Source organism: Microtus oregoni, unplaced genomic scaffold (assembly GCF_018167655.1).
Source record: "Microtus oregoni isolate MIOR12 unplaced genomic scaffold, Mior012 000001F_ref0000356, whole genome shotgun sequence".
Classification (NCBI taxonomy): domain Eukaryota; kingdom Metazoa; phylum Chordata; class Mammalia; order Rodentia; family Cricetidae; genus Microtus; species Microtus oregoni.
In genome coordinates, this window is record NW_024543060.1 from 57,761,170 (window position 1) to 57,779,678 (window position 18,509).

The 18,509-nt window shown below is 45.7% G+C and overlaps 1 protein-coding gene across 5 annotated transcripts in view; it reads right to left on the reverse strand.

The window, feature by feature from the left end:
* Nucleotides 1-18,509, reverse strand: part of Tbc1d30 (TBC1 domain family member 30) — an 81,615-nt gene that overhangs the window by 32,250 nt on the left and 30,856 nt on the right. For 3 of the 5 annotated variants that reach the window (XM_041671002.1, XM_041671017.1, XM_041671010.1), the window contains 4 exons: nucleotides 7,148-7,209; nucleotides 6,105-6,170; nucleotides 4,236-4,361; nucleotides 1,859-2,044 (listed from right to left, as the gene is read on the reverse strand). In XM_041671002.1, the coding sequence (XP_041526936.1) occupies nucleotides 1,859-2,044; nucleotides 4,236-4,361; nucleotides 6,105-6,170; nucleotides 7,148-7,209 (440 nt within the window). Of the gene's footprint in view, nucleotides 1-1,858; nucleotides 2,045-4,235; nucleotides 4,362-6,104; nucleotides 6,171-7,147; nucleotides 7,210-10,899; nucleotides 11,313-18,509 lie in introns of those variants that run through there. The other 2 variants (XM_041671024.1, XM_041671033.1) reach the window with 2 other exon arrangements.

Sequence of the window (18,509 nt, forward strand, 5' to 3'; positions counted from 1 at the left end):
TCAATTCCCAGCATCCACATGGCAGCCCACAACTGTCTGTAACTCCAGTTCCAGAGAATCCAACACCCTCACAGAGACATACATGTAGGCAAAACACCAAAGTACATAAAATAAAGATAAAATCATTTTTGAAATAAAAAAAAAAACTTCTGATCCTCATACCTCCATTTCCCAAGTGCTGGGATTATAAAATGTGCACCACAAATCTTAAATCCCAATTCAGCTTTTCTTTTGTTTTGTTTTGCTTTGTTTTTCGAGACAGGGCTTCTCTGTGTTGCCCAGGCTGTCCTAGATCTTGCTCTGTAGACCAGGTGGGCCTCGAACTCACAGAAATCCACCTGCCTCTGCCTCCTGAGTGCTGGGATTAAAGGTGTGCACCACCATCCCTAAGCCCCACTTCAGCTGTTTTATGTGTCTTTAATTTCTCAGGCATTTTTGAGCCCTTTTGTGATCTAACCGGGATCTATGCACCCTCTTCCCCCCGCCACTACATTCTGAATCACTTATTCTAACTCTTCAGCAGAACGCTTCCTACTTCAGACTCGAAAATTACACCTGAGAAAAACTGCTAAACCTGTGGACTTACCCAAAGTAGCCTTGTCTGGGCTACCCTCAAACTCACAGACATCCTCCTGTCTCTGTCTCTGTCTCCCGAGTGCTGGCATTAAAAGTGTGCCCTACCACGCCCAGCTAAAACTGCTTCTTAATTTAAAGCACCCCAAAAATCACACACTGAACCTGTCACTGCCTTTCCCTCTCCCTGACATCACCTTTTAGATGATCAGGTAGCTTCAAAGTTATTGCCTTCAATACATAAACAGAAAACGTGAAGGGGTGAACGCACTTCGGGTTGGGCTTATAATTAAGTCTACCGTGATATATAAAACCAGAAGGAACATTTGTTTGTTTTTCCATGTCACCAAGATATTCCCCAGTCAAGCAGGTGGAGGCTTGAATACAAAGATTAAATCTCATACGTCACAAACACTAGGGTCAACATCCGCTTGGAGATCCAGCTATGAACTGGAAACTCACACTGCCTTAGGCAAAGGAGCAGTGGTGTCCGCCATGCTTGCAAGCCTTCGTATTCGACATACACTCTGTGATGGCTTCAATGCAAACAACTCCAGAGGCTCATAGATTTGAACGTTTTGTTCCCGGTTGGCAGACTGCTTAGGAAGAATTAGGAGATGTGGCCTTGTCAGAGGAGGTGTGTCACTAGGGGTGAGCTGTGAGGTTTCAAAAGCTCAGGCCAGACCCAGTCTCTCTCTTCTCTCCCCTTTCTATCCCCTCCATCCCTTCCTTCCTCCCTCCCTAACTCCCTATCTTCCTCCTGCCTGCAGATCCAAGCTCAGCTACTACTCCAGCACCACACTGGCCTACCTGCCACCACGCTCCCCGGTTTATAAACTCATCTGGTGACCATGGGAATGGAAATGTAACAGCTATCACATGGGACGTTTGTTATCTCTAATCTCTTCTAATTTGCTCATTTGGAGGATGTCAGCTGCCAGTTTGGGGTAAGGGCAGGAACAAAAAGGTCTTCAGCCAACCACCATCAAATACTTGAGACCCCTTCAGTTCAAAGAGCCTGTGAGGAATTCAACCTTGCCAACAACCACGTGAACATACCCAGCAAATGCTCCTGCCATGTGAGCCTTCAAATAAGATCATCTGGCATCATGAATGCCAGAGTGATTGCCTTTGAGCTGGCTAATGCATGTCACCTGACATGGCTTTAATTGGGGAAATTCTATCACAGTGATTACAAAGGGATCAGAAGGGGATAGGCATCAGAGGGGAGAGTTATAGCACCAACTGCAGCATCCAGTTGCCTTTGTCTGAACGTGATACTCACTTTCAGGGCATCCCCTTCATTGCCCTCCATCACTTCCAGAATCAGAGCAGCTAGGATGTTGAAGCCTTGGCAGTACCCGACATTCTTGTTCCACCGGGCGTACGCCAGCAGCACCCGCTTCAGGACCACCCTGTCCTGCTCGGCCTCCTGGCCGCAGTAGGAGCTACAGCCCGTGCGGTGCAGATCCTAGGAAGGGAGGGGAAAATAGATTTTAAAACATCTCCTGCTGTGATTTGGACCCATGCCGTTGACAGGGCTACTGGGACCCTGGCCTCTCCTCTCCTCTCCTTTCCTCTCCTCTTCTCTCTCTCTCCCTCTCTCTCTCTCTGGTTTTTTGAGACAAGGTTTCTCCAAACCTGAGCCTTGATCCTGTCCTGGAACTCACTGTGTAGACCACGCTGGCCTCAAACTCAGAAAGATCTGCCTGCCTCTGTCTCCTGGGTACTGGGATTAAAGGTGTGTGCCACCACCACCTGGCTTGATTTTGGTTTTTAATTTATAAACAATTTATACACAGGAGCCAGAACACTCCTGTGAATTGTATTTCCCTACTGCTTTCAACCATGCGGCCCTGAGAAAGAGACACGAGGGCTGTTTTAGTCAAGCAACTGTTCTCAGAGTGCTTCCAGAATCAACACAAAGAGTTACTCAATCAACAAAACTGCATTGCAGTTTCGTGTAAGTGGAGAGTCTTTTAAAGATGTCCATTAGTGTGTTTGTATATACAGTCATTTCAGCACACAATGCAGGATGATAACATTGATCCTTTGCACAAAATATGGTATGAGGTTTAGAGGTTTCGCTGCTAAAACTAAACAGCAAAGTCATTATAATACGCAGACACATCATCCTGTGCAGAGCACGCTACGAAAACACCTGCTGTGCTTCAAGGTGTAGCGGCGCTAATATCTTTAATTTAATTACCAAGATGGCACCATGGTTTTTAGGAGAAAAGATCATTTTACTGATGGAGCATTTGCTTCAATGAAAAAAAAATAAGATATCCCTTTTAATAACGTGATTATAAGATGTGTTTTGCCTAAGCCGGTCATTGTGGTGCTCTCCTTTAACCCTAGCGCTCAAGAGGCTGGGCAGGCGGATTTCTGTGAGACCAAGGCCAGCCTGGTCTGCATAGTGAGTCCAAGTCAGCCAGGGCTAAACAGTGAGACCCCCATCTCAAAAGGCAAAACAAGAAGAAAAAAAAAGCTAAACAAAACCGGGGTAGAGAGATGGCTCAGTGATCAAGAACACTGGCTGTTCTTCCAGAGGACATGGGTCCAATCCTGAGCATCCAGATGGCAGTTCATAACTGTCTTAAACTCCAGTTCCAAAGGACCTGTTGACCTCATCTGACTTCCATAGGTACCCAGAAATGACAGGAATGCACAGACATGCATGCCAACAAAACATCCATATACATAAAATAACGTTGCTTGAAAGTGCACTGCCTTAATTCATAAGTTAAACAGAAAGGGACTATTTCAAATAGGAAATTTTGTCCTATGCTGAAATTTCAAATAAAGCATTAGAAGGTGGATAATGCAAATGGGTTCAACAAGCAATGTGAAGTGCTATAATTTTTTTTAAATGTTCATTTGAAACAAACCAAGTTAGATCAGAAAGTGGCTCGTTTTAGTTTGTTCTTTCTTTTTTTAAAAAAAAATGGATTTAAATGTGCCAACACATTAGCCATCTAGTGGTGGCCAAAATGTAGATGAGACAGCCTTCCTTTTCAAATCCTAGCTTAGCATCCCACTGTGGAACACTCATAAATTCAAAGCCCACGTGCCCAAGCCTTATGTACAAGGATTATTCTGGTACCAAATGAAATCAGCATTGTTGGCTCTTGTATCAGCCTCAACAATAAAGGCACCCAACCATAGCTGCCCGAAGCAGACCTGAACCGAATGCTAACCCACCTGGTTTAACGCAGATCCATCAGCCAACCTAACTATCGACACCCTAACATTCAGACTAGCAAAGGTTCTAATAAGAGACAAATGTTTCTAATACGAAATATACTCACGTCTAAATTTCTCAGTCCAAAGACTTTAATGTGAAAGTACAATTGATATCCTGAGCTATACTACAGAAAAATAAAAAAGCTTCAGTCTCCTGTTGTGTAACAAAATTAGATCAGTTGAACATGAACGGAAGCTCAAGCCCATTTTCTGCTTGCGGGCAACATTTAAATTTATGAAGGCAAGGCATCAAACTCTCCATCCAAAAGCTTCACCATGGATGGGATGAGGAAGCAAATGAACACAGACATCCAGTCCTGGAGGTAGAGGTCATCCGACCCTCTGTCTAGGAGATGCTTAGCTCTTTGGGTTCTTTTTGCAATATCAGAACAAGAAGCCAGGTTCGGGAGCATTACCTTGACGATCTGGATCCCCATTAAGTCATCATCGGGATTGCTTCTCTCATTGAAAGTGAAGCGCATGGTTTTGTCCCAGTCGATGGCAATACTGTGCAGATAATGATCCGCCAAGGTCAGCCAGACCTGAAGGGTTGCGTAAAGAAGATCGGTAAAGCAGAATGCCCCGCTGTTATTAGAAAAGTAAGATTGCATCCAGGAAGGGCAAGGAACTGTTCTGAGACCCGGGCTAGCCCACGCATACGAGCTTAGTCTGCTGTGTTAAAGCAGACCCTGCAGCTTCCACTCTCTCTTGCAATAAATATTTGCTGTGTTCCTACTACGTGCCAAGGAACAATCTAATCGTTAGGAAAGAAAATAGCCAGAACTTCTTTCATTTTATTTCAGTTCATTGAATAGGCTGTAAAATTCCATGACCTTGTTTTGTTTTGTTCAATTCCAAATCATTCTCTTCTCAAGCAACAGCTGCTTGGTCACACATGGACTGCTCTTCCCCACAGAGGCCTCTGCCTTAAACCTCCTCCCACACACATGCTCTACACACAACCCTAACAGATGGAGTCTCGGGATGAGTAAGTTTCTCAAGACTCACTAGATATTTTCACTCCTTTACCTGACCAAGATAATCTAATTCTGAAAAATGAATTTCATAACTCCACATTAATTTTCACTTAAGAAACACTCAGTGTTCAAATTCCAACGTTAAGATTACATTTATAAATTAATAACCTTAGAGTACATTTCAGACTTCAGCATTTGAACATAACTTGGCAAGAACAGCATTGATTAATATCTCCAACTAGATGTCTATGCATCAGAATTCCACTCAAATGCCCACTGGATACCTTTGCATTAGATTCATATCAGGTATCTGACTGCAACAGATGTCAGACCAATTATCTCACCCACCACTGCCTCATTACACACACAGACAGACACACACACACCTGTTCCTTGCATCCACACCAACGGCAACTCTACCTTTCTAGCCACTTGGGCCAAAATCTGGAGGCCAACTTTGACATCCCGCATATGTCTGATAGTCAATGCATTGGGTATTCATCTCAGCTCAGGCTTTAAAGTACATTCAGAATCTAGCCCTTCTCACCATCTCCAGGGACCACTGGCCCCTTTCTTGCCTGAATGATTTAATCTACATGTATGAGATGTAGCCTCACATCTCATACGCTCAAAGCAGTAGGCAAAGTAGCCCATCTGACCTGACCAGACTGCTTGGAGCTTCCTGGCGCTCTCTCTGGTGTGTGTGTGTGTGTGTGTGTGTGTGTGTGTGTGTGTGTGTCTGTCTCTCTCTCTGTCTGTCTTTCTCTCTGTCTCTCTGAATGAAGAGCCATAGTGCATCTACAGCCTAGGAAGACATTCATGGCTGAGCCACTCAAGTTGCCTCTAGACCCAGCCCCTCCTACCACCTCCCCTGCCTCTATGAACCTCCCACCATCCTTCTGAGATCACACCCCAGGTGCTCCCCACCTGAGTGCCTTCCCCCAGGCAGCTGTAGTTAACTGCTCACTTCCTCCTTCAGGTCCCTACTCACACATCACCTTCTATATAAAATTCCACCTCCTTATCCCTATTCTCCCACACTCTCTTTATCTCTCTCTGCTTTATGTCTATCTACAGCACACATCACGGTGTGACACACTCTATTGGATTCCCTGTAAGTTTTATGAGGACAAAATATTCCATCTGCTGTTGTTCCCACGGCTGCATCCGTAGCACCCCGAACACTATCTGGCACAAACCATGAATACCCGATGCACGATTAACAAAGAATACACTTTCAGACTTCCCAGGTATTTTAATGGGCAGAGTGGTGGTCGTTTTGTATTTTAGCCCTGTGAACCCACTCACCTTTCTCCTCCACTCCTTTGGGATCCCTGTTGACAGTCTGGCAACTGCCTTGAGAGCATCATACCACTAGGACCAGAGAGAAATATTAGAGAAGTAATAATACGAACCCGGAGCAGCATTTCCCGGCTTCCCCATCTGGACATCTGTGCTGGCAATTTTTATGTCAACTTGACACAAACTAGATTCACTGGACAAGAGGGAGCCTCAATTGAGAAAAAGCCTCAGTAAGATCTGGCTACAGGATAAGGCAGGTCTGTAGGGCATTTTCTTAATTAGTGATTGGTGTGGGAGGGCCCAACCCATGGTGGGTGGTGCCATCCCTGGGCAGGTGGTCCTGGGTTCTATAAGAAAGCAGGCTGAGCAAGGCATGGGAGCAAGGCAGGAAGCAGCACCCCTCTGTGGCCTCTGCATCAGCTCCTGCCTCCAGGTTCCTACCCTGTTTGAGTTCCTGCCCTGACTTATTTGATGATGAACTGTGATGTGGAAGTGTGAGCTGAATAAACCCTTTCCTCCCCACATTGCTTCAGTCATGGTGTCTTGACACAGCAATAGCAACCCTGACTAAGACAACATCCATAGGACATGAGAAAATTAACACAGCACCCTAGAACACAGGGCTTCTCTCCGCCAGAAGTCATCTTTCTGGGGGCTGTAAGGGTCCCAAGCCTTAAATATCCTAACCAAACACCCCTGTTGCCCATGTGACCCCAACAGTTGGGAAGATCTGAAACAAAACACCATACATCCTATGAGTCAAAGCTCTATCTGTGAGCCTCTCTGCGGTGCCTGAGGTGAAACTGTAACCATATTCACCTACTCTTGTATCACTTCATTAAAAAACGCAAAATTGTTCATTGCAACTATAAACCCAGGTTACTTAGGCTTTAAAAGTTATTGTATTACAAACTGAAGAAAAAAACTGATATCTCTTGTGTATAAAAATATGTGTGAACATTTTCATTTTAAGAATATATGATAATGTACCCTGCTGATATCCCCAAATTTAAAAAATAAAATGCCTTAAAAGCCATAAACAAAGTTACCTGCTGAAACCCATTTTGGCCTAAAGATGGCTCAAGTGTGAACTTCAATTTTGTGTCAGCTCCTGGAAGGAAATTAAGTAGTTGTTGTTTATGTGAATTATAACAAAGTTGTATTGTAAATAAATTCAACACTTAACTCTACTGAATTGTATTAAAATTTTTAAATGTTTTTACTAAATTTTAGCCAATTTAATTAAAATACATTAATTCTAATGAAAAATGGCTTAAGACAATAAAATGGAGTTTAAAACATCAGATGGTCGCTCCCACAGATGCCTGGAGTAACACAAAACAAAGCCAATACCTGACACCACAGGCAAGAGCCACAAACCATCATCATCTCTGGGTCCTAAACTCAAACTCCTTAGCCTGTCTGCACCTCAGTTCCCTAATCACTGAAGTGAGGACAGCAGCTTCTGCCTCAGAGATCTGCTGCAGTGACTGGCTGTAAAGCTCACCTGGGTAGCTAGCAGTTATAAAACACAAAGGGGTGATTCTCCAGTTGTAGAGTTTGTTTTTCTGCAACAGACAGACTAAGACAGTTAAGGAAGCTCCAAGGGCTGGAGTCAAGGAGACCTTGGGTCTCATTTCCCGCGCAGGGGACAGGGTACGTCACTGGAGCATCAGAAGACATGCAATACCATCGTGGCACTGTGAACACAGCAAGACGGGAGAGCTAGTGTCTGGTGTGGACAAGCGCTGAGCTAGAGTCCTCACAGGACAAAGTTAGGTTCACCGGTGTACCTCTTCCTGTTTGCTTTGATTTAGCAACACCGGGGATCGAACCTATAGCCCAGTACACGCTCTTTCACTGAGCTACACCTTCCCACACTCCCTTCTGCTTATGGGAGGATTTATTACAACAATTCCATTTGGTAACTTCCAAATATTTTAATTCAATCTTAATAAACCTATTTGTTGAGGATAAAAGCATATCAAGTTCTAGACTATAAACTAAATATAGGACTAAATTCTAATCCTAAGTAATCTAATGCTTTAATTTTCTTTAATTTAGATCCCAAATCTATGGAACAAAAGTGGGAAAGCAAATAAAAAAATAAATTTTTGTTACTTATATTTAGCCTTTATTCACAATTCAGTAATAGAAATATGTGTTGTTATTGAAGAGAAATTCTATAACAATTCTTATTCTTGTTTAAAAATCTATAAAAATATAATATAATCAAAACTGAAGATACAATATATCCTTTTTTATACAACTTCAAAATCATTTGATAACATAGTTTAGTTTTCACACAGACTCGTTACATCACCCCTAATTGCCTAGAACTCGCTGTGTAGATCTGCCATGTCTTCATTTCCTGTATCTTCTAAGTACTGGGATTATAGGCAGGCACCATCATCCTGCCCAACTCTAAGCTGTGTGTGGTGTGTGTGTGTGTGTGTGTGTGTGTGTGTGTATGTGTGGTGTGTGTGTGTGGTGTGTGTGTGTGTGGTGTGTGTGTGCGTGTGTATGTGTGGTGTGTGTATGTGGTGTGTGAGTGTGTGGTGTGTGTGTGGTGTGTGTAGTGTGGTATGTGTGGTGTGTGAGTGTGTGTGGTGTGTGTGTGTGTTGTGGGTGCATGTGTGTATGTGTACAAGTAAGCATGCACATTGGGTGTCTTCCTCAGTCACTCTCCACCGTATACTTTGGCTCACAGTGTCTCACTGTGGAGCTCACCCATGCTGCTAGGCTATCAAATTCCAGAGATGTGTATATCCCACCACCGCCTCTGAATGCTGGGGCTACAGGTTTGCACTGTGCAGTTTAGCATGGATTCTTGGGATGCAAATTCGGGTTCTCATGTGCACACAACAAGCACCTTAGCATTCAGCCATCTCCCTAGCCCCTTTAGCTAATTAAAAAAAAAAAAAGATTTATTGTTTACAAGTTCAAAGATCAAGAAATGTCAAACATTCTCAATAAATATTCCAGAACGATCAAATGACGACACTTGCTGCTAAGAAGTCTGTAGGCTGCACATATTAAAACCTTGCAACTTCTACCACTTAGATGGAGCACTTAGAGGTAGGGACAGATAGGAGCAATCTTCAGGACTTAAAAAAAAAATAAGAAAGTGGCCTTTTAAAAGGCATACATATAGGATCAAGAAGCAAGAAAGGCATGCCTGGTTCGCCCAAGCCCATGACAGTAGCAGATAGATGGTGGGATGTTGTTCTTATTGATGATGGAGTTATGGGGCCCTGTACAAGTGTTCTGGACCTAGATTTCCTGTCAAAAATGCATGGCATCTGATGATACCTTGACATTTCAAAGCTTTAAAAATCAAAAGCGTGTTATAACTGGATAGATGAATTTCTTCTCCAAGAAAAGATTAATTGCCCACTGATTCTCATCTCTGAGAACGGTTTTAATCACCTCCTGCCTCCATAGTGGTACCAAGAATGCCTCCAGTTCCAACCAGTGAAATGGACTTTGTTGAAAGGGTGCTGTCCAGGTCCGGGGTGCTGAATGTAAGCGCTTATAATTATGATTTTCGCTCTATTACAACAAAAACCAGGAAATCCTGACCCATGGTGACTTTGCCACTGCCCTGAAACCACCGGGTTCCCGCTGTGATTGACAAAATATGTTGCTTTGACTTTTTGGAGCCACTTGCTGGGAGTAATCCGATTGCTTTCCTGTGCTGAAAACCAACTAGGGCTAGTTAGTCAAAACCACAACTATTTTCTCCTGATCAAAAATGAATCAGGTTTTAAGTGAAAATGATCATTCGCCACCCGCATGCAAAGGCTTAAATCGGGTCATTTTCACGCTCTTTTCTTCTAAGTGAGATGAGAGGCGAGGAGGTTTATATTTCATCAGATAATCACAGCTGTTCCGGATTCAGAAATACAAAACGTGGGAAAATTCAACGTGGGAAGGCGATTTTTTTTAAAAAAGAAAAAGGTAAAAAGGAGACGATGAATAAATACCACACTCTGCAATAAGACACTTCAGTAGTGGAGAAAAACAAAGAAGCCACGAGGTTCGGAAAGGCGGCGACGCATTCCACCCTTTGGGACCCAGTGCCTGGGCAGAATCTGCAGCAGCAGGGTGACAGCAAGTCCCAGAAGGGGTGGAGAGGTGGGAAAGGAGGGTACATTGGAGACCACAAACTGCCTGGAGGCAGCTGGGGCCACTCCAGGGAAAGATGAGCAAGCGCAGAGTTCAGGCTCAGCGGGCAAACAGAGCGGCCACCCCCTGCCAGGACCCTCAGCATTCAGGCGCGGGTGCCAGGGCCAGGCTCTTAAAACCCTAAGCAACGATGCCAGGTGACCGAGCTGACGCGGAGATAAGCAGAGCCTGGAGAAACAGGGATATGTAAACACAAGGTGACGGTAGGAAGGGCCTGTTCTCACAAGGCCAGGCTGGCTCCTGGACCTTACCTAGGCACAGTTCGTGCCCTCTCCTACCCCAACACAAACACATCACAGGGACTCTCGGGAAAACATATACTGGATAGCCCTTTGCAGTAGCTGCCTTTCCCTCCAACCTGCGGGGTCAAGGCCAACCCCCACACCTCTTTGGAGGTCTGGCTTCCAGGGAACCCGAAGCACAATAGGTGACGCAGCCGGGGCTGGAAGGGGCAGCCTCCTTCACTTCCCCACCGAGTGCATAGGCCACGGGATAGCTTCTTCAGGACAGCGGGGTCGTCAGTGCCCTGGTGGCCGTTGAACGCACCCAGGCCGGGGTCTGCTCCCATCCCTCCCACCTGCACCTCGATGCCCATCCACAACCCGTGCCTTACCCGGCTCCAAGGTGCACAACAACCGGGGCGCGGTCCGTGAGATGCAGCTGCGCTTTTTGAGCACATTGCTCAGGATGGTGCCCACGCCACCGCCGCCGCCGCCCTGGCGCTTCTGGCATCGCCCGCCGCGACGCAGGGAGCTGGTCAGCTTGTCCTGCCGCATCCGAGAGCACCAGAGCACCGTCGGCCTCCCGGGTCCTCGCTGCTGCGCCGGAACGACTCCGCACGCGGGACTCAGGAGAGTCCAAGCCGGGGAGGCTCCGTGGGCAGCTGGAGCTCCGGAGACGAGAGGATCAGAGAGACGCGGCGGGAGCAGCAGGAGCTCCGGGAGACCGACTGGCATCTGCAGTGCGGAGCCCAAACGGTTGCGACCGGAGCTGGCTGGGAGGGGAGTAGGGCGGGAGCGAGCGCGCGGGCGCACAGAGACGGAGGCGGCGCTTCAGCACCCAATCCCGGCTTCAGCCTGAGCAAGCAGGGCGGTCTGAGTACCCGAGTCCAGAGCCAGCTCGGAGGACAGAAACCAGAAAGAAGGCAGGGATGTCGCACTTCTTCTAAGCCTGGGAGGGCTGGAGCGGCCGCAGGTGCAGACACCTCCAAGTGCCCACCTAGTCTGAGCAGCCAGGAGAGAGTGGGTGGAGAAGGAGAGGGCAAGGATGTCCGCGGACGAGCAGACCCTGGGGCGGAGAAGCAGGCAGATGGTGACCTCAACCTTCAGCCTAAATTATGCTCATGTTTTTCCTGGTCACTTAGAAGGAGGGCAAAGAATCATGTTTGAGAACAAAAATAACAACAAATATAGTTCCTCTTGGGAAAACTCTAAGAAAACGTTTTCCATTGAAGAAGCAATTTTTGAAAGAAGTGTTTCCGGGGGCGTGGCCAGGCCAGGTTCTCAATAAGAAATATCTGCCAGGCTTGAAAAACCCAGAAGAAACTTGAAAGCGTATTGAGTCAAAGCTTTAAGGAGGTGGGTTGGAGTGAAGACACAGTAAGACTTGGCCGACACTGTGACGGTGACATTGAAGGTGAGGGCTCATCCAGACGGATGAAGGATGGTGGCTACATCCTGACAAGTTCCATCCAGCCTGAGGCTGCTGCGGGCACTCCACCAAGAGCTGCCTCAAGCTAGCAATCCTGGGTAGGCAGAGAGCCCAGGATGCAAGCGCTGCAACCTGCCTGCGGCTCTGCTAGGTGTGCAGCAGCCCCTCCCCCTCGGCTCTATACTGCTTTCAGTCAAGGTGCCACTAAGTTGCCCTGACTGGCCTTGAACTTGTGATCTTCCTGACTCAGCCTCCTGAGTAACTGGTATAACAGTATTACACCCCCAGACCTGGCTTGACTGATAAGTTTTTTCCTCTACCTATAATACATGTAAATACAAAATCATGTGATAGACAGGTATAGAGATGTAAACAAACGCCCCCCCCAAATCTGTCTTTATGGGATTTTCAAAGTACCCTTTTTCTTACTGCATTCTTTGAATCTCAATTTTCTTTTTATTTATTTATTTATTATGTATACAACATTCTGCCTCGATGTATGCCCGCATGCCAGAGCAGGGCGCCAGATCTCAGTACAGATGGTTGTGAGCCACCATGTGGTTGCTGGGAATTGAACTCAGGACCTCTGGAAGAGCAGCCAGTGCTCTTAACCTCTGAGCCATCTCTCCAGGCCCCTGAATCTCAATTTTCAAATCTTTCAGCGCTCTAGATAACAGCAAGTGTGGCATCATAACCATTAGCAGTTCAGATGCAGACTTCTTCTCAGCCCTCCCTTGACACACCTGTTCTACCACCTCTCTCCTTAGACCACAGAATGCCCTTCCAGACATCTTCAGCAAAGTTCTTGGGAGAACTGGTCAACCAGCTAACCTTCATAAATATCCTGCCAGCTGAAGGACATTTCTATGAACTCTGTCTTCTCCCTTCCTTTACCAGTAAGACAAGCTGGAAGTCACTTCATCTTTTCTTCCTGTGGCGATTTCACAGGCTTTCTGCAGCTCCTGCAAGTCACCGGTCTGGCTCAACAGCTGCTGTACCAGCGCTGTGTGTTCTTCCTGTCCATGTGGTGCCAAGTCAACACACACTCACTTAAGATCCAGTGTCTACCTTAAGACCTGAACTCCAGATCTAGTGCATTCTCCATCTGAATGTCTTCATCAGGAACAAGACAATGGCCCACAATTATTTCCACAATTTCAACATAGCAAGTTCCAGGCCATCCGGGGCTACACAGTGAGACCCTATCTAAAAATAAAAGACAGAGAAGAGAAGATTGTTTCTTAGCAACCCTTCAAGATATAACTTGAGAGTTACCAAAATAGAATATATGGCTAGGGCTAAGACACTTAATTGCGACTCTCCCTTGGGAAGCCCATTCCACACCTGTGTTCATCTTCTCCTCCCGGGCATCTCCCTGCTCTCTTAGAATTAGAATCTACGCGAAGCCTATCATTTACAAGCTTTTGCCCTCCTTTGACAAGCTCACATCTATACTCTTGGATAAGGCATGCATTATTCCTGAACATCTCTCCTCTGCTTCATCTGTTTGAAATCTATATTAAAATCTCTCTTAATAAACTGCAACTCTACTTAAAGAAATCAAGAGTTGTTTCATCCTCTCTCTGCTCCTATGGTGCTCCTGAACTTGGACTATTAGAAAAGAAAAGGCCATTCTTAAAGTACAATGGGATATTTCCATTTCAAAAGCAGGGGGACAGGAGAACATAAATATTTTTGCATTTGGTCATCTTTGGGGGTGTGAATTTTTAAAACCATGGGAGAGGAGGTTGGTGAAAGGCCCTGTTCTCAGAAAATAAAGTGATGGGGTCTGAGGAAGAACAGCACCAGAAACTGTCTTCTGGCCTCCACATCCACCTGCACACATGTGAACACACACACACATGTACACACACACACACAATTTCAAGGGAAGGAATGGTGTGGTCATAAGAATGGAACATTGAGATTTCTTTAGATTTGCTCTAAACAGTTTTGACTTTGAAATAATGCTTATTTAAATGCTAATAAATTTAAGTTCTTAAATAAAACTATGGAAATAAATGAACATAAATGAACCTAACTGAATATAGCATTTACAACATAAAAACACAAGAAAAAATTATTGTACTTAAAACAGGGATATATACTATAAGAAAAAATAGAACTGAAAAAGATCTTACTTTTACTCAATAGTTAACAATATTGGTGTTTTAACTTATGTGCCATAGGAGAAAGCAAATGTCAAAGGGAGCCAATATTATATAAATTATATAATAAATATATTTTTTTCTTTAAAATACTACGTAACATCTGTTTTTAAGACAGGCTCTCCTTATGTGAGCCAGGCTGGCCTCAAACTTGTCACCCCACTTCAGCCTCCTGAGTGCTGGGGTTGGAGGTGTGAGACACCACACTCAACTTACAATTAATGTATTTACATCGGAACTACTAGTAGGAACCAGCTTTGTCTCTCAGATATCAACTTGCCTGCTGATCCAAACTGAACAGTCAGGTCACTAAGCGGTAACGAACATCCCAACCAGCACCCAGGGTATGGTGATTAAAAGAAACAAAGGCTCCTGGGAAAACAACTGCCTCCAGGCCTGAGCCAGGAAAAAAGTACTTGTGAGCCTGTAGCGCCTTCATGCGCTCAGGATGAACGGGGTCACTTCGCAGGGCACAAAAGCCACCTCAACAGAGAAACATAAAACAACCCCAGGATCCAAAACAATCTCTGCATTTGACTGGAGAAACGCAGAACATCTTTTAAGTACTTCAATAATGGTGTTCTGAGCAAGCCAGGAAAAGGAGTCAGCCCCCAGAATGCCACACACTTACGTCGGAGTCCAGGCATCGAGGGCTTTGTGAAGCGACCCCAGATTTGAGGACGCAATCCGACATGGTTTAACTCTACGAACGAATGAGGTTTGCAGAACTCTGTTAGCGAGAGGTTAGCCGCGAAAGCAAACCAGGCTGGCGTGCGATAGAAGAGCCATGTGGCTGCGCTGCCTGCCTGAGGACTCTGAGAAAGCGCCCTTTATAAAGGCTGTCCTCCAGATCTGCTCAGATTTCCCGGGCTTCTTCCACATGCTCAGGCGCTCTATCCCTCACTGCCTGGTACTTTTACATGGGATGTATGCACTGCCCTTCATCTTCGCTTAGCCATCCGGCCTCTCGGTGATGCTGAGGACCATAGGAAGCTCTGCTGTCTTGTGCTTATCTGGACAGTGCTTTAGAGGGTTAATGTGCTCCTGAGACTGGAGATGATGAGCCAGCAGGAGTAGCAAACTCCAGAAGGACAAGTGTTCAATGAGTATGGTCTTGCTTCCCAGAACTCTCCTCAGCTCAAACCTTAGAGGACTTTGAGTCTTGCTCTAACAAAGGATGCTATTCACATTGCTCCTCACTGTGCCAGGCAGCCTCATGGTCCAAAAGGAGGAGCCGCTTGTGTGGGAAGGACACCCAGCACCCGAGGCTGTGTGACACACGCCACTCAGAGCAGCCTGCACTCTTTGGCTCAGATGTCATGTTCATCAGGCAAACCTCTGATTATCGTTTGGCTCCAGGAAAGGGCTGCCTGCCTAGAAGAGAATGTACTGAACACAGCAAGCAGCGGCCACCATCATTCAGCTGATGCTGAGCAGGCTGGTGATCAAGATTCTGGGCTGTCAGAGATGAACCCTGACCCTGGATGGGGCAGCGAGCAGCTCAGGGCTAACAAAGATTTCTCTGAAATTCTTCACAGTATTTTTCTTCTTCCCAAATGAGCGTTCCATTTCATTTCTTTCAGATAACCAGAGAAAACGGCAAAAAAAAAAAAGCAAACAAAAAATGGGCGGAGGGATTCTATGAAATTTTTCCATTCTAAAATTGCATAAAAGTTAGCATCATTTGTGTTTGTGTGTGTGTGCATGTGTGTACGTGCATGAGTGTGTGTGTGTTTCTGCTACTATAGCAATAAGTAGCAAAGGAATTAAACAATATTATTTTGTTTACATTGGGAAGGAAAGCCCAGACTGCCAACTTTTGTAACAAACAGATAATTAAGTTAGTGCTAAAATACTCTAAAAGTAGCCATGGCACAAGCCTGGCATTATATTTATTATGTGACTCATTGTTTCTTATTTCATGTCTGCGATATTGTTTTCCAAAAGCAAACAATGTCATCTGAAGTGAGCTCAGAGAAAACAAGCGAGCGTGGCATTTGCCTGCGGCTATCGCAGCAGGGCCAACCCATCCTTAGCCTCTGCTCATCAAATGCCCCTTCCTACCAAAGTCAGTGAGTTCCCATTTGAATCAATCGCACCTTGGCACTATCTGGAATAGCTATGATTTAAGCTGGGGAAAGCACAATGTAAATTGTATGCTGGATGCCTTGGATGTGACATAGGGGGTGAGGCAGGAGGATCACACGCTTGAGGCCAGCATGGGCTATGTAGCATGTTCTGGTCTAGCTTGAGCTACAAAATGAAACCTCGTCCCCAAATACTTCTTCACACCACATGAGAGAGTGTCCCTTGTATCGTCAAGGAAAGAGAGTGTTTTGAGGAAATATCCTGAACATCTCAGAGCTAGAAATTCTGAGATTGGCCAATGAATTAAGGACCATTTGCTCACAGGGTACTCAGTGAGTCTTTCAGCCTACATGTTGGGAGGGGCCTCTGAAAGCAAACTTTGTCTTGAATGAGAGAAACAAGCAAGTCTGAAGGGAAGACAAGCCCAACATCAGGGATGAAAACCATGTCCCAACAGCCTTCTGAAAAGGACCTGGATCTGAAACACTTCTGATTTCCTATTGCTATTTTTGCTTAACAGCAAGGTCTCCAAATGAAAAGGGCCTACATGTTTATTCTCAGGGACAGAGCAGGCCTGGTGCTGGCAATTACCAGAGGGAAGGCTGAGGAAGCCTGCTGCCAGGGGAGGGAGCCAAGCTGCTCTGGGACCCTGCGCCTGGATCATCCCCAAGGCTACTGCCTACCACCCACAGCTGCCTGCACAGCCGCAGAGCTCCCTGGCTACAACTGTCAACAGCCTGGTCTCTGAAGGCACAGGGATCTCACAGGTCACTGTATGTGAGGCATCTCATGTTGGGCAGTGGAGGAGTGCATATGTTTTGTACTCACGCTTACTAAGAGCAAAGGGGAACAGTGGGGATAAAGACAGCACCTTCCTTTCCCCTTCTCCCTACAGTCACTGACCATCTGTAGGCTCCTGGATGGTAAGAAGCAATGTCTCCATGCATCTCCTAATGTCTGCTATCGCCTGGATCTTGGTGCTCAGCAGGCTTGACCGTCAGTACCAGTGAGAAACAGTCAGCCTGGAGATAGGGTCTCTGAATGGGCACCCCTTAGGTCACTGGGGACATGCCCTTGAAAGGGAAGTGAGATGCGGAACTCTGGTCCTTCCTCTGCTTCTCTGCCTTGTAGCCCGTAATGAGGCAAAGAGTTTTACTCCACCAGCTCATCACAGGCTCAGAGCACAGAGCCAACTAGATCATGGCCTGAAGCCTCCAAGACCAGGAGCAGAATGAACCTCTCTCTTTATGGATTAATTATCTCAAGGGTTTTTGTTACAGTGATGGGAAGCTGACTCACAGAGTACTGATAGCCACTTCCCTAGAAAGTTCACATTCTCCCCAAGCCTACTAAAAATTAGAGTCAATCAGTAGTTCCTTCAGCTCCTTACCCAGGATGGAGCCCGCATACGGTGAACTCACAGTGACGAACATAGAGCCCAGGACGGAGCCCGCATATGCTGAACTCACAGTGATGAACATAGAGCCCAGCACGGAGCCCGCATATGCCGAATTCACAGTGACGAACTTAGAGCCCAGGACGAAGCCCGCATAGGGTGAACTCACAGAGATGAACTTCAGAACCATTTTCTCCCACCAGAGAGACACAGGAGCTGAGTGACAGGAAGGAGTTGAGGGGGACACGCATGGAACATTTTACTGTCTTTTTATATGAGTCTGCTCATCTTAGTCATAAAAGCAGTCCCTCTAAGACAATGCGGTGTGGCTTTCTTCTTCTGTTAAACGCAGAGAAAAGACACCACCACATGCAGAACAAAGGAGCTCGGAGGCTCCAGAACCAAATCAGTCAGCCCCATTCTTCCTGTCTCCCTAGTGTTGTTTAAGCGTCTCAGAAACATTCTCTTCAATAAGATTTAAAAAGAAAAAAAAAAACACCCCCAAGCATAAATTCTACATAAATACACTAAAAAATTCTGTAGGAAGTATTTCAAGAACATTAATCACTTTTATTTATAGATCAGATATTCCAAATTAAAAATAGATCTAATATTATAATTTAATTCACAGTGCAGAGTTCACGTATCTTAGCATTGTACTGGAAGTGCACGTGGACCCTCTGCAAGCCACAGAGTGACCAGCCCGGCAAGGCAGGCTGGCTGTGTAATCGTGGTGTGAACGACTCTGGGTTTAAAACTCATTCCACAGAACCACGCTTCGTACCTTTAACTAGACCCAAACATACGGCTGGTGAGGTCATAGGCCATGGGAGAGAACCTACCACTATACTGCTAAATGGATACAGTAATAAATCACCCCTTAAGTTCTTATTTACCCATAAATCAGAGTCTCTCGACCCT